The sequence below is a fragment of the Hypoxylon fragiforme genome (assembly GCF_022984875.1).
Source record: "Hypoxylon fragiforme strain CBS 206.31 chromosome Unknown GGS25scaffold_5, whole genome shotgun sequence".
Lineage (NCBI taxonomy): Eukaryota > Fungi > Ascomycota > Sordariomycetes > Xylariales > Hypoxylaceae > Hypoxylon > Hypoxylon fragiforme.
The window spans coordinates 3,389,551-3,403,047 of record NW_026054760.1 but is presented as its reverse complement, the minus strand read 5'-3'; the positions used below and the strand labels follow the sequence as shown (position 1 = coordinate 3,403,047).

The 13,497-nt window shown below is 48.9% G+C and overlaps 3 protein-coding genes across 3 annotated transcripts; all 3 read right to left on the bottom strand.

Annotated features, from left to right (window-relative positions):
• Window positions 1–877: 877 nt before the first annotated feature.
• Window positions 878–2,512, bottom strand: GGS25DRAFT_492534 (S-adenosyl-L-methionine-dependent methyltransferase). Its single transcript, XM_049261195.1, has 4 exons — window positions 2,352–2,512; window positions 2,093–2,292; window positions 1,330–2,022; window positions 878–1,255 (listed from the first exon to the last, which is right to left on the bottom strand). The coding sequence occupies exons 2-4, from the start codon at window positions 2,257–2,259 to the stop codon at window positions 1,096–1,098; spliced, it is 1,020 nt and encodes a 339-aa protein (XP_049117150.1). The 5' UTR covers window positions 2,260–2,292; window positions 2,352–2,512; the 3' UTR covers window positions 878–1,095.
• A 1,145-nt stretch (window positions 2,513–3,657) lies between these two features.
• GGS25DRAFT_522185 (N-terminal binuclear Zn cluster-containing protein) lies at window positions 3,658–6,816 on the bottom strand (the record flags this gene model as incomplete). Its single annotated transcript, XM_049264179.1, has 6 exons — window positions 3,658–4,477; window positions 4,557–5,793; window positions 5,860–6,180; window positions 6,259–6,323; window positions 6,412–6,539; window positions 6,613–6,816. The coding sequence occupies 6 exons, from the start codon at window positions 6,814–6,816 to the stop codon at window positions 3,658–3,660; spliced, it is 2,775 nt and encodes a 924-aa protein (XP_049117149.1).
• A 3,433-nt stretch (window positions 6,817–10,249) lies between these two features.
• Window positions 10,250–12,358, bottom strand: GGS25DRAFT_299695 (uncharacterized protein). Its single transcript, XM_049257642.1, has 2 exons — window positions 11,454–12,358; window positions 10,250–11,323 (listed from the first exon to the last, which is right to left on the bottom strand). Exons 1-2 carry the CDS (start codon window positions 11,992–11,994, stop codon window positions 10,272–10,274), a joined length of 1,593 nt encoding a protein of 530 aa, XP_049117148.1. The 5' UTR covers window positions 11,995–12,358; the 3' UTR covers window positions 10,250–10,271.
• Window positions 12,359–13,497: the final 1,139 nt, after the last annotated feature.

Sequence of the window (13,497 nt, the reverse complement as noted above, 5' to 3'; positions counted from 1 at the left end):
TCTTGGCTTTTTGACCTTTCAATGCTGACGAATAACCGTCTGTGCTAGCTTGGCTGTCATGAACTTGGCTGTCATAGCACGGGCCTTCCTTCACTTGTTAACCCCGAGTTATCGGTTTGGCTGTCAAGGGCCTGGCAGCCATACCTATTGCTATGGCCATTGCCGACTGTAGATCAACACTGACTGAGTCCGTTACACGTAATAGCCTTTACCTGCTTTGTTGGGCAAAATAGGTATTTGTGATACGGCTAAATATGTTACGGAGTTCGAAATGGCATCGAATTGGGACAGCCTGGAGTCAGGTCCCGTTTTCGTACACTCTTTACAACATGGCGTTGCTACATTTGGTTCTAGATATAGTGTGCAACCTCTCGAGACCCTTTTCGAATATCGGAATCTCTGTGATCTTGACGGCAATGTTCCATCTGTGAAGCGAGGGTCGGTAGGAGTATGGCGGTGTCTATATATCGAATACTAGGACGTTAGGTAGGCATATACATGACTCTCGGATCACTAGGTGCGATTACAGTAAGACAGGCTCTCCTTAATTCGGTAATATGTCTTGCGACCCTGAGTGCTACATGTGTACTAGGTAGGTAGGTAGATACTAAATATTTAGCCAAGAATGTCGTACTCGCGTGCAAGCCTGGGTACAAGTCTACCTCGTAGTCACCACTTGTACTTTTCGCGATATTGGCTCCAAACTCTAGTATTCTGCACGGGCAAAACCCTCGTACTTGAATATACATTCCAAAAGGAGTAAGATCGGTAGCATCATAGGCGCAGCAGCTTTGCTTCATATGGACTTTTACGATTTATATCAACAGTGGGAAAGGAGGTTTCGCGACGTACGAGGAATCCAAGCAAGCGAGTCGAGTAACATCCGTACCATGCAGTAGATTATATAGGTATACTGTATATCGTAACGCAACATGGCTAACATCTATGTAGCTACAGAATGGGGTATCCATTACAAGTCGTCAAGAGCTAAATCTATCATCAATACCTTCCACTGTCATGAGAGCCACATCCATATCCAGGTCCCACTCCAGGCGAGTGGGTACCTAACTACCCAGTATAGACTCAAGCAACATCTCAAGGCTTCTCGAAGCACATGACCGCGTACCTAAAAGTCCCGTTTGCGTATCCTCTTCTCATCGCCCGGAACGCCTGCAGGAACGCGAGACCGTCTCTGCCCTGCGATATGGCGAATGCCCACAGCGCGGGCGAAGACACGAGGGACCACGATATATCCCTTTCCAACGAGTTAGCCTCTCTTAAAAGAGAAAAGGAAAAGGAAAAGGAAAAGGAAAAAAGACAACTACTCACCAAGTCTTCGCCACCTCCTTACTGATATCAACCGGCGCCTGCCTCACCTTATACCCCGCCCCCTCCGCCAACGCAACATACTCGTCCACCGTGTACAGCCGCGGCAGCAGCATGCCGTCCTCGATCGGCTTGGTATCCGCCTCCTCCTGCTCGGGCGACAGGCCGGGCGCCTTGAACCAATCCGCGACCACCAGGCGCGACCCCGCCCCGCCGCCCCGGAGCAGCGCAAACGTCGAGGAGAAGAAGAGCTCCTTGTTCGGCAGGTGCGACAGCGCCTCGGAGATCCAGACGCAGTCGAAATCGCCGGTCGTCGGCGCTGAGGAGGAGGAAGGGTGGAAGTGCTCCAGCATCTTCTCCGCGTCGAGCTCGAGGAAGCGCACCGCGCCACCCTTCGGCTCGGCGTACTTGAAGAAGTCGCCCGCTGAAACGGGGGCGGCACCGGCGGTTTCGGCCGCGGTCACCTGCCGCGCGATCTCAACTTGGCGCCCGCTGATCGTGATCCCCGTGACCTGGCACCCTTGCTCGCGGGCTAGGAAGCGGCTGGTGCCGCCGACGCCGCACCCGACGTCGAGGACCTGGGAGCCGGCCGACAGGCCGCCGGAGATCTCGAGCAGGTAGTTGATCAGATTGACCTGCGCCTGCTCCTTGGTCTCGCTGGCGGACTTGAAGAGGCCGTGGTGGATGTGCTGGCCCCTAAGAATTGGGTGAGTATCTAGATGATGATGATGATGATGAGGGGAGGGAGGGAGGGAGGGAGAATTACCATAAGGAATAGTAGTAGTCCGATGCAATCTCGTAGTGCTTCTTGATCCTAGCTTTCAGCGAGTCGAAGGACTCGTGGGCCTCGGTCGTGGGGATCTCGTGCTGATCGCCGGGGTGCGACGCTGTCTGTTTGCTTGGCAGCTCCGCGGGGCCGTCTACTTGAGCCATTCTGAACGCTTCTCTTGTATTTATTGACTTGATCTGAGTTTATTAGCATCGGTGTGAATGAGTGCAGCTAAAAGCTAAAATTGTTTACTTACTAAGGTTAGGTATTTACCTAATATCTACTATCTGTATCAACTTTGTAAGAGTAAAGAATGATTGGTGTTGATCAGTGGTCGTGGATCTTGTGGAGATAGATATTCAAAAGGGATACATGTGCATGATAATCCGTGGAACCTCACGAGCCGCTTCGCTTCTGCTACAAACCATGAAACAACTACCGACCTACCTACTTGACTATGCCTAGATGAGACCTACTGCTACTGTACATATCGACTAAAATCATTCATGCATTTGTTCAGTGGCTAACCTAACCCTTCCTAGTTACGTCACTCTGCAACATACATACTTAGATCAGCCATCGTGAGCCACACATATTGTGAACCACATATTCTAAGGTAGGTAGGTAGGCACACGAGTACGAGTACGAGATGAATGATAATGAAGCAAACAATCACTAACCACTTAAATATATAGGTATACTTATATATCTGCCTTGAAGAATCAAACCTGCAAACACAAATCGGTAAAGTATGTATGAACTACATGGAAACTGCATGGATGTGTTCACTGTTCATTCTGGATTACCAAGTTATGTACCTAACTACTAGGTATATACCTGTATTCTGAAATAGCCCCCCATCTCGAAGATAATGGAATAATATAAAACATAGGTAGAAGATAGGAACAGAAAATAATCCTACATGCCTAACCTAGGTACCTAGGTAGGCAGTATATACTGCATACCACTGGACACGTATATATCTAGACACCGAAGCCCAGCCCAACCCGGTCCTGTCCGGCCCAGTTACTATAAGTAAATATAGAAACGTCATATCAGCCATCACTCGTGCACAAAAGCAAGCTCAACAACCACATCAAGGGGAGAATAATAAACCAAGATTACACACACAGTGTCCCTCCTATAGACAGAGTAAGTAGACAGTTCAGTTTCAGACTTTTTTTTTCTTCGAAAGTACAGCCCATACAACACACGCCTTTCTTGATTTGAGATCCAAAAAAACCCTTACGCCATGAATTTCCCATCCTCCCATCCCTCCTCCAAATGCCGCCAGCGTCCATGGTGCTGTGTCCGCTCTACAGTCGATCAAACGTATGATAAGTAACCTGCTTCCTACACGATTTACCTACGCACCTGGACAGATAGTAAGGCAGGTAGGTAAGGTAGGTAGGTAGGTAGGTTACTCGTAGGTACCTGGGTAGGAGTGTGCACCTAGTATACAACACACCACTATACCCCGCCCGCCCTCTCTCTCTCATCCTCCCCCTATTTCCTATTTCCCATCATCTTCTTCAAAAAAGCACACAACCCCCTACCCTACCCTACCCCCTATCCATATTCCCCCCATTCTCAAAACTCGGATACGCACCCCCCGTGATGTCCGCCCAGTCCCAGTCGAGCCCCCCGCTCATCTGCCACAGCTCCTGCGGCAGCAGCGGCTGGTACCCCGGGTTCGCGACGGCGTTCGCGGGCGGCATCGGCGGCGGCGACTGCCCGAACCCGGTGAGGTCCGAGAAGTTCCCAAAGTCCATGATCACGTCCGGGTTCCACTCCTGCTGGGACGTGGCGGGGGGCCAGCCGTTGTCGTTGCTTTCTCCGCCTCTTCCGTCTCCGCGGGAGGAATCATTGTTGTTGTTGTTGTTGTTGTTGTGGTTGGTCGTGTCCATGGGACTGTACCCGCCGTTCGCGGCGTTGTTCGCGCGGTTCTGCTCCCCGTTGAACTTGGGCGAGAGCTGCGACGACATGGTCGAGTTCGCGTAGCCGGGCGTCGGGGTCGCGGCGGAGGAGGAGGTCGGGCGCGGGGTGTGCGTGGACGAGTACTGTGAGGGGGAGGCGTGGCTGTTGCTGTTGCTGTTGTTGACGGAGGACTTATTGTTGTAGTGCTCGTGGCTCTTGCGCTTCCGCTTCGACGTGTCCCGCTCCGACTTGTCGATCACGATCTTGGCGATGCGCTCGAACTCGGAGCACACGCCCAGCATGCGGTGCACGCCCCCCGTCTCCGCCTCCTGTCCCAGCGTGGACAGGAAGGTGACGACGAGGTTCATTAGCTTGGTGTCGGACTTGGCGCGTGGGTCGAGGGGGTTCTGCAGGATGTTGCCGAAGAGGGTGACGAGAGCTGATACGGGGAAGTAGAGGATAAGCCTAGAGAAATGGTTAGCCTTCCACAGACAAAATAGAGTGATTTGCATCATTGATATGCAGTTGCATAATGTTAACTCACCATACACATGAGAAATCCCCCTGAGGTATATATTTCAGTAGCTGGATGCTTGCCCTTGCAGCCGAGGCGCATAGCGCAGCGGATGCGAATACTCGAGGATTCAAGGGCCTCGCGTTCAGACCTTGGATCGCGTAATTCGACAGTCGACTTGTCCAGTAACCGTGGTGGACAGACATCCGATGAATGGTGGTGAGAGCGTTGTAATAGGAGAAGTGCAGCATGACGATGTGGAGGATGAGCGGGGTGTGAGATGCCCTTATTTCGTGCTCTGGACGGAAATCGATCGGGATGTTGTCCTTCCACGACTCGAGCTCCTTGTCGAGTTCGCCGATGGTCTGCAGTAGCTCGCCCTCGGACAACTTGGTCGCTTTCGTAGAATAGAGCCGCTTATAGATCTTGCTTTCTATCACGGTTAACTCGCACATGGCGCGGAATAGATTCATCTTGCCCTTCCCGTCCGCGAGAGGAATGTTGCCGATGTTGTCCGCGGGGTCGGCATCCGGAAGCTCGACGTTCATATCGTCGTCGTCTTGCGCCGGGGGTCGCCCGGATCGGAGACACAGATCCTTATCCAGCATGTAAGCAATCCAGAACACGCGTTTTCGCTGCTCGATCTCGACTGGGTTCAGGTTAAAGCCACCCCCGCGCTTATGCAACCCGATGCTGTGTGACAATCTGATGGCGGCTGCGACGAGTAGAAACGATGGTTGCGGATTCGGTGTTCCTTGCATGAAAGAGGCCATGCCAAGCAGCGCCTGGACGCTTAGCAGGTCGGTGTTGCGCATCGTCAGCTCGGAGAAAACCCCCATGGCGTTCTTCATATACGCCCATGACTTTTCGTCCTCTTCCTGCGGTACCAAGTTGCTCATCACACGAAGACGGTGTGCGATGGCCAGTGCGACGTTTAAGCTTGCCCACCATCCGGAACCTTGGTAAGGATCGTTGGAGTACTGCCGCTCAACGAGGTGCATGAAAGTTGGTTGGTGGAACAGCGGGAACATGCAGTTGAAGTTATCAAAATAGTCTTTCAATAGAGATAACGCTTCTGGTTTAGGCGGCAGTTGCCGGTAAATCGGTCGGTGAAAGAGGTCCCCGAAGATCTCGGGCTTCCAGTGATTCCACTTGTGGTCGTCGATGGATACTTCAGAAATCATCTGTTGAAATGATGTGTCTCCCGTCTTCTCGTTTACCCACTGGATTCCCTTCGGTGAGAATATGGAGAACCCCGAGGAAGACCCTGATGCAAGTCAAATTAGCATAATGATGAGTTTAGAGACACTATGAGTTTGCAGTAATTGCCTACCTATATATCTGGTCTCCCCAGATTGATTCGTTACCAGTGAACACATCATCTCCGATAGGGCTTCCACTTCCTGCTCCTCTTTCACCTTCTCTGGCTGTGGAGAGTTGTCCTTTTTAAACTCCCTATCTCTACTCGGCTCTGGTGAGGTAAGAGAACTTTGCGGTGTTGATACGGCGCCATCGTGTCCGGATGTCGCTTGCGAGGGCGATGTGGGATTCGAGGTAGCTGCTTGCGAGGGCTGTCTCGACAGCTGGTGTTTTTGTGTTAGGCGTTTTTCCAAAGTTGCAAGATCGGTCGATTCGTCATCGTCGCCGAGAAGTCCTTATCGTCATCTTTGTCAGCCAGACAGACCTCTACTACAGCAAGCTGCGATGAGAATGGGGAGACCCAGAAACATACCAGAGAGTCGCAACAAGCTTTCCATGCGACCCAAACGGTTCTCCAGGCCCTCGATATACTTCGCACTGCCAGTTTACATTAGCCATGACATGGAACTTTGGCTCTCGCACTTGTTGATTCTTATGGATTCTTCCATGTTCCATAATTCCATACCCTTTCGGAGGATTTCTCTTCTTTTCAACCTGTGTGAAGACACAATCCGTTTTATAATTGATGCAATGCGTGCAAGCGGGAAGCTTTCCATCGCACTTGATCTTCTTTTTCCGGCACATATCACATGCCTTCGTCATTCACGTTAGCCCCTCTCCTCTACGTAAGGCAGATCCCAATCCGGATCGAGCTCGGGGAACTCACCCTCGCTATTCTCCTCCTCTTTGCCTCGTTCGCATCGTCGAGTAAGGCCGACGGGTCGAATCCCATCTGGGCCGCAAGTTCCGGTGGCAATACCGGTAGACCTTCGTGACTATAGCCCCCAAAGATCTGGGGCGGCTGGTGCATTAATTGGGGAGGCATCCCTGAGATTTGGAATCCCCCCGGATCAACTCGGATATGATCCATTACGAATTTTATTTTATGTCGTCTCTATTTATCGGCACTCGATTTTGTTTGATTTCTAGGGAATACAGGTTTCTCTGGGCATATGTTCGGATATATCGCATATATCGTGGTACACAATGGTTTCTCTATCGTAGAGGAGGGATTTGTTCGATGTGATGCAGAAAATAGTTTGAACGAACCCTTGGGTTCAAGGCAGGTTAGCAGTTAGCTAGTGACTACTGGTTGACAGTGGTTGGGTCACTTGGGGGTCAGTACTTTGTGGTAGCACCTGGGGTTTGCGGACTTAAAACGTCCCCTACGAAAGACCGTGGAGCTGAATCCCTTGTCTCGCTCTTTATGGAAGTTGTGCCAAGATGACCAATCGACCTCCACGCGAATTTGGTGTTATTCGTCCGGTAACTTATTGTCCAGGGGGGCTGAGTACATAGGCGGGTTTAAAAAGGGCACAAGACCTTTACATAGGTATGTACACACTATACGCGCATTCGTACTCGGTAACAGTCTGTTATTTTTTCTGTGCTGTTGATTCTTTTTATTTTCTTTATAAACAATAATAATAATCTTCCTAATGTTGGTGACGTTTAAGCGCCAAGCGGTTGCCAACAAACAGGATGCAGCGATATTTTAAGATATCAATATAAATGAAGGTACCTTTGAGTCTTTGACTGGTTTTATTATATTGCGTGGCTTAGATATATTGAGGGTCTCTCATCCACTGGATTATCAAAAGTCAACTTATTTTAAAAATCAACATCCCAACTCGGTTTGATATGTATCGGTGAGAAAGAAACGGAGAGGTAACAAGAAGGGTACATACATACAGGATTTTGAGAGGATTCCGCCTGAGACCCCTACACTATGTAGGTTAGAAGATTATTATCGCTTAGCATCTTGGTATCTTGGTATCTAACAATTGTCAATTACAATATCTCAAGTACAGTATGCACACTAGCTGACTAGCATCGATACATCTTTCTAGGACGAGGGCCCTGTCTATTACCAGCATGATTCAGTGGCCCTTGAGCCGCCAACGAATCAGAATTCATGGCGGTGTTTGGCTAGAGGTCCTATGATAAGTGCTGCAGTGCTATGTAATAAGGTAATAAGGTGTTGCCTCCCCTGGTATTAAATAGGAAGCATTCCGCAGGGTAGCATTTTGAGGGGATGTCGTTTGTCTGATTGCCCAAGTGCCGACAAGGCCTAGCAAACCCCCTAAGATTCTACCTAGGTAGGTTAAGTACTTCAATTTCGATAGGGCGCTACGCTTTTGTGATTACCTACTAAGGCTAGGTATACCGTACATGCCTACTGATGTAATAATAATAACTACTAGTAGTAGTAGATTTAGGTACATAGTAGTGTCGTGATTGGCGATCGAGTCGACCAACTTCCAGATGAATTATCCCACGCTGTTAATCTTATTTCAACCTAAAGTAGAAGCTTAAGACAACATAGATATCGCCAAGCAAGCCGAGAACTTACCGCCCATTCAAAATAAGGTATCATATAAATATCTAAGCACCATAGGTACAACACCAGAGACTTGATCCAGACAACGGAAAATAAAATAAAATAAAACAAAGTCGGGGAAATAACTAAGAGGAAAAGTCTCCGGATCCCTAGTCCAACCCCTCCTGCCTGTTTGAGTAATATCTTGGGTCAATGCGTTCTTCTTGTTACATCGTCGTCTTCGCCCTCGAGCTCTTTTCCTCTTTTCCAAGTTATTTACCAGAGTGCAACTTGGTCCCCTACGGAATATCCAGGTTTCATCTTTCATCATCGAATCTGCCAATAAACCCAAGTTACAGCAATCGTACAATACCTGTGCAAAGGAAGAGCGTAAACGAATAACCTGCAGTAATAAGATCTCGTGAAAGTCCTAGGTTAGGTTACAGGTAAACTAGCTAGGTAACCAGTAGTACCTAATTAATAAACCAACATCTCTCCTCTAACAAAGAAGAGCAGTAAACCATCACATCACATCGTAACACAACACCCATCCCTCCATTCATAAGCGCAAGCACAAAGGTCCTGGTCGGGCGTAGGTAACCTGCACCTGTTAGATAAGCCTTGAATCCTTCTCTACGACTCCCACCACCGCCTACTCCTACATACCTAGTTACCTACCTACAAACAAGCTTACGTATTCCATCCCCCCCCCTTGCTCCCCTCTTCGATGCCCGCTTTGCCCATTACCTTACTACGATGAACATCTAATACCTACACTAGGTACATATCCAAGATTCCGTTTCATATGTGTATACCTACATAGGTAGTCAGTCTAGGCCTTCACGTAATTCAATCCCCACCAACCCCGTCCAGGTTCGTCCGAAGAGGTTACAACATGCCCAAGAAAGAACCGTGCAAACCAAAGGCAGGCAAGTTCCGTCTCTTCTTTAGCGCGAATACACTAACCTACACATATGTACAGTATCTACCCGACGAGCCGTTGCGTTGAGGAGAAGCATGTGGCATATACCGGGGGGCGGGGGGGTTTCCCAGTCCCACGCACGAGAACGGGCCAAAGCGGTGGTGTGGGATGGTGTGTACCCTAGGCACCTACATATAACTAAGTGTGTGTATGTATGTGCGGGTGTGTGTGTGTGTGCGTGCGGGTGGGTGATGGGTGGTGGGTGTGTGGGGGGGTGGTGTTGAGAACTAACTGGGATCCAGAAGCGTTTCACGTCCGTCTCAACTGTTCAACATGCACGAGTGACAGGTCCAAGTTCCCGGCGTCTAGTACATGTAGGTATTAGGTATCAAGTAATAAGTAGGTTGCGCGATGAGGGGCCGCACGCCATCATGTATACCTAGATAGGTATTCCTAGTAATAATAATAAATGACCAAGAACCCCCCATCCCCTCCCCCCTTCCCATAAAAAAGGGGGAGGGGGAAGCATTGCCCCCTTTCGCTATGGTGGCGTACAGACCTTGATATCGATATACACTATACAACCAAGCCAACTTACCGGCATGATGCTAATAACACAAGTCACGTAAGTCCATGTCCTGGAAACGTATTCAAGACAGGATCCGAGAAGCCGGAGGCAGAAGCGCAAATTTGTGTGATGGTAATTATGCTTGATTAGGAGCAAGGCCGGAGGAGATCGTTGCGACGATCTCGACTCTGCATCACCTATGCTCTCTTATTTTTCATCGTCCCTGGCCAGCTCCAAGCTCGGATGATTTTTTTGGACTACCTATTTACAAGAAATGGTGTTTTATGTCTGACATAGGTTACGAAGAAGCTTGATGGAACTAAGCCTTTTCTTTCCTTTTCCCATATTTCCCCCCATATCGAGATTTTATTCGAAATATCAAACGCCAACCCGATGCTGTGACGAACGCACGTCGACGTCCGACTCACAAATAACAAACAGGTATCATCAAATAAAAACAAAAACCAGGTGAATTGTATACACGCATAAATCAATCATAGGGTATCAATCCATGGGTCATAACTCCTCAGTAAACCTGGAGATCGAAGTATGAGAGCGGCTTGACCCGTCGTAAGAGGGGCGAGATCGTCCCAGTGCATCTATACGAGGAGGCTCCAGAGGAGAATGTTCCATGGGCGGAGTGAAAGATCCTTGCTCCTTGATTGGCGTCCGAGCCGGCCCCGGGTTGTAAACCGGGATCCCACTGTCCGGCCGCATCGGCGCACCAAGGGCTAGCCTAGTCGGGCCCGGTCGGTCGATGTTGGGGAATGCCTGCGAGTCTCGGTATTCGATGGACTGTTCGCTCATGATCGTGTCGCGGGGATCCGAGTAACCATCTCCTCCAAATTGTATAACCGGAGGCAATTTCCGACCAGAAACCTTCGAAAACCCCTTCTCACCTCCATCGGAAGAAGCAGCGCTACGTGCGGCAGCGGAGGCCCGCTTATGCCCAGTCAGGCTGGCTAGTGCCGCAGGAATCGCAAAAGGAATCGAATGCCGTCGCTCGGACATGGTGCCGTCTCCCCCGCCGGGGCCAGAATTACCCACTAACACGCCACCGGGACCCCGTTCACTGGTAGACCCGCGCACGAGTTTTAAGGTATTCTGACGCTTCTTCCATCGGAGAAGATAGAGGACAAGAATTAGTATACATGCGAGCGCAGCCACGCCTCCTAGAACACTTCCTGCAACCGTAGCCGCGCCGACACCGTCATCCGAGGAGTCGGAGCTATCGCCGCTAGTCGAGGTTTCGGACGGTTGTGCATCGCCTCCCACGTCCGAGCTATCGCTACCGGTTCCGGTAGAAGTTGGGATACCAAATGATCCAGAAGTTGTTGACGAGAACGCAGAGTCGAAACTTGTCGTAGTCGTCGCAGAAGCAAAAGAAGTAGAAGTAGAACCAGAGGAGTTGGGCGAATCAGATAAAGAGGAAGTAGTAACTAATACAAATGGTGAAGAGGTACTGACACTTTCCGCAGACACTAAGTCGGTTGAAGTAGTGCTATTGGAGAAAATGGAGGACGAGATGGAGGACGCAATCGACGACACAAGAATAGAGGAGCCAGGAACTATGTACTGTAAGTTAGAGAGGACAGGGATCGAATGCGATAGGCTGCCTATATATCTAAGATGCCTACGTAGGTAGACATTATATAGGCAGGCATATATATATATATGAACATGTAAGAGAATGCTAACCTTGTGTGGTGGTGGTGTTGGTCACGCCAGTCAGGGTAGGAAAAACAGAAGTGTCAGATAAAGGAGCGGACGGCAAAGGCGTTAAAGATAACGAGGGGGGAGAAGAAGGCATAGAAGACACCGACGGTGTTACGGTCGGGTCTATCGTTGGGGCTGGTGTCGATGATAGGCCATTGCCTTCATCGTCGCTGGTTCCCGAGGAAGAAGCAGAAGTTGATTCGGGTACGGGATCAGGGTCGACGTACGTCGAAGACGTTGGTATTGAGTCCGAAAGAGTCGGCGTAAGGGTCGGCGTGGGAGTTGGTGTAAGGGTCTGCAAGGTTATGGTTCCACCTTGGCCATCGATAAGTTGTAGAACAGATACGGTTTCAACGATAGTGGTAGGTTCCGAGTCGTTACGTTTGTGGCCCCTATTTGGAGAACGAGCGTGGTGGTGGGTGTGGTGATGACGGCTGTGGCTGTCTCTGATATTGTGAAAATGATTGTGTTGATGTACGTCTCGGGCCTGAGGGAGTGAAGACCCCGAGACTGGGGTTGTCATCGCGCGTGGCGGTGAAATGGAGAAATACGAGCTTTTTCGATGTGCGTGCGTGTAAGCGTGTACTAGAATACTAGTTTTTTTTTAGGGGCGAGTCAGATTCGTCGATGGAGGGAATCGGGGGCGCGGTTCGCTGCTGGGAACTTCGTTTGACTGGCTCGCAGATTGGAAGAAACAATTGAATGAGTGAATGCGTTAAGTTAGATTACTGATCGTCCAGAATAGTTATCCCATCATTATCGTATTATTTGTCGTCCCCTGGGTGGATTTTTATTTATTTTTTTGCTCTTCTTCTTCTTCTTTTTCCTGCTTCCTCTTCTTCTTCTACTACTATCAACTCTTAAGCCCTGCTTTGTCGTTACCGAGTCCTCATTGTTGGCGCAATAGACTGGAACCGAATCATCGACATCAAAGCGACGAACGGCCGACTTGACGGATTTAAGGGGTGGAGGGGAGGGAGGAGGAGGTTGAAAAGAAGGGAAAAGGTAAAAAAAAGAGAGGAATTAGAAATTAATGAGAGCTAGAGAACAGATGCGTTTCGATAATATGTTTGTCGACGAAAAATTAAAATGAGATGCTTCTAATACCATAATAACTACTAGGTACCTACCTAGTTACACCAGTGGACCACAGTCACCAGGTTAGGTACTAGGTAGTACTACATAAGTAACATAACAGTGATAGCACAACCAGTGACAACCAGTGTCAACCAGTGTCAACCACCCAAGTACCTTAAACCATTAAACCTAGACCATTAGCTTCATCAGATGCTCGATTTGGCCCTGAATTTGGCAGTTGTCTCGCTGTAAATGGCGTAAAATAGATGACAAGCTTAGGATTAGTTGATGCTGCTCATTTCGCTTGAGATGAACGTTGTCCCATTAGCAGGGGGGTACCATAGACATGATAACCAATCATATGTAAGTACTCCAACCAGGGACAAGGATAAGACCTCTCGTCATTGGTCTAACGAAACGGGGATTTATTGGTGTTGCATCCTTGCTCCTGAACCTTTTTTTTTTCTTGCGGTTTTCTTGTCCTCTGTGCAATCTTCTAGTTATTAATTATTAACTAGTTAACTAATGTTTACAATGTTCAAATGTTCAAATGTTCAAATGTTGGAATTGTCCAAAATAGCAATCCACTGTACCACCTACCTAATACCTACATAATGTATCATTGATTATTGATTCTACATATGGATGGCATTGGATGCCACATGATGTCTGTCATCCAGATGTCCATCCGTACATCGTACCTTGGAAGGTCACTAAGTTAGTAACATTGAACTATCCAGACTCCAAAAACAAACATCCATCGATTGCAGAATACGAAGTTCAACATTGAATGTTTGGGACTGCAGTAGGATACTACAATCATGCAGGAAAGGTTACTGAACGGGTACATACAATCAAAATGCAACTTTGGAGGCCGATAGCATTTGGAAAACTCGTATTCCTTTAGCCAGGTCTTAAATATGTATGTACAGATCTGCAAGAGAGCCAC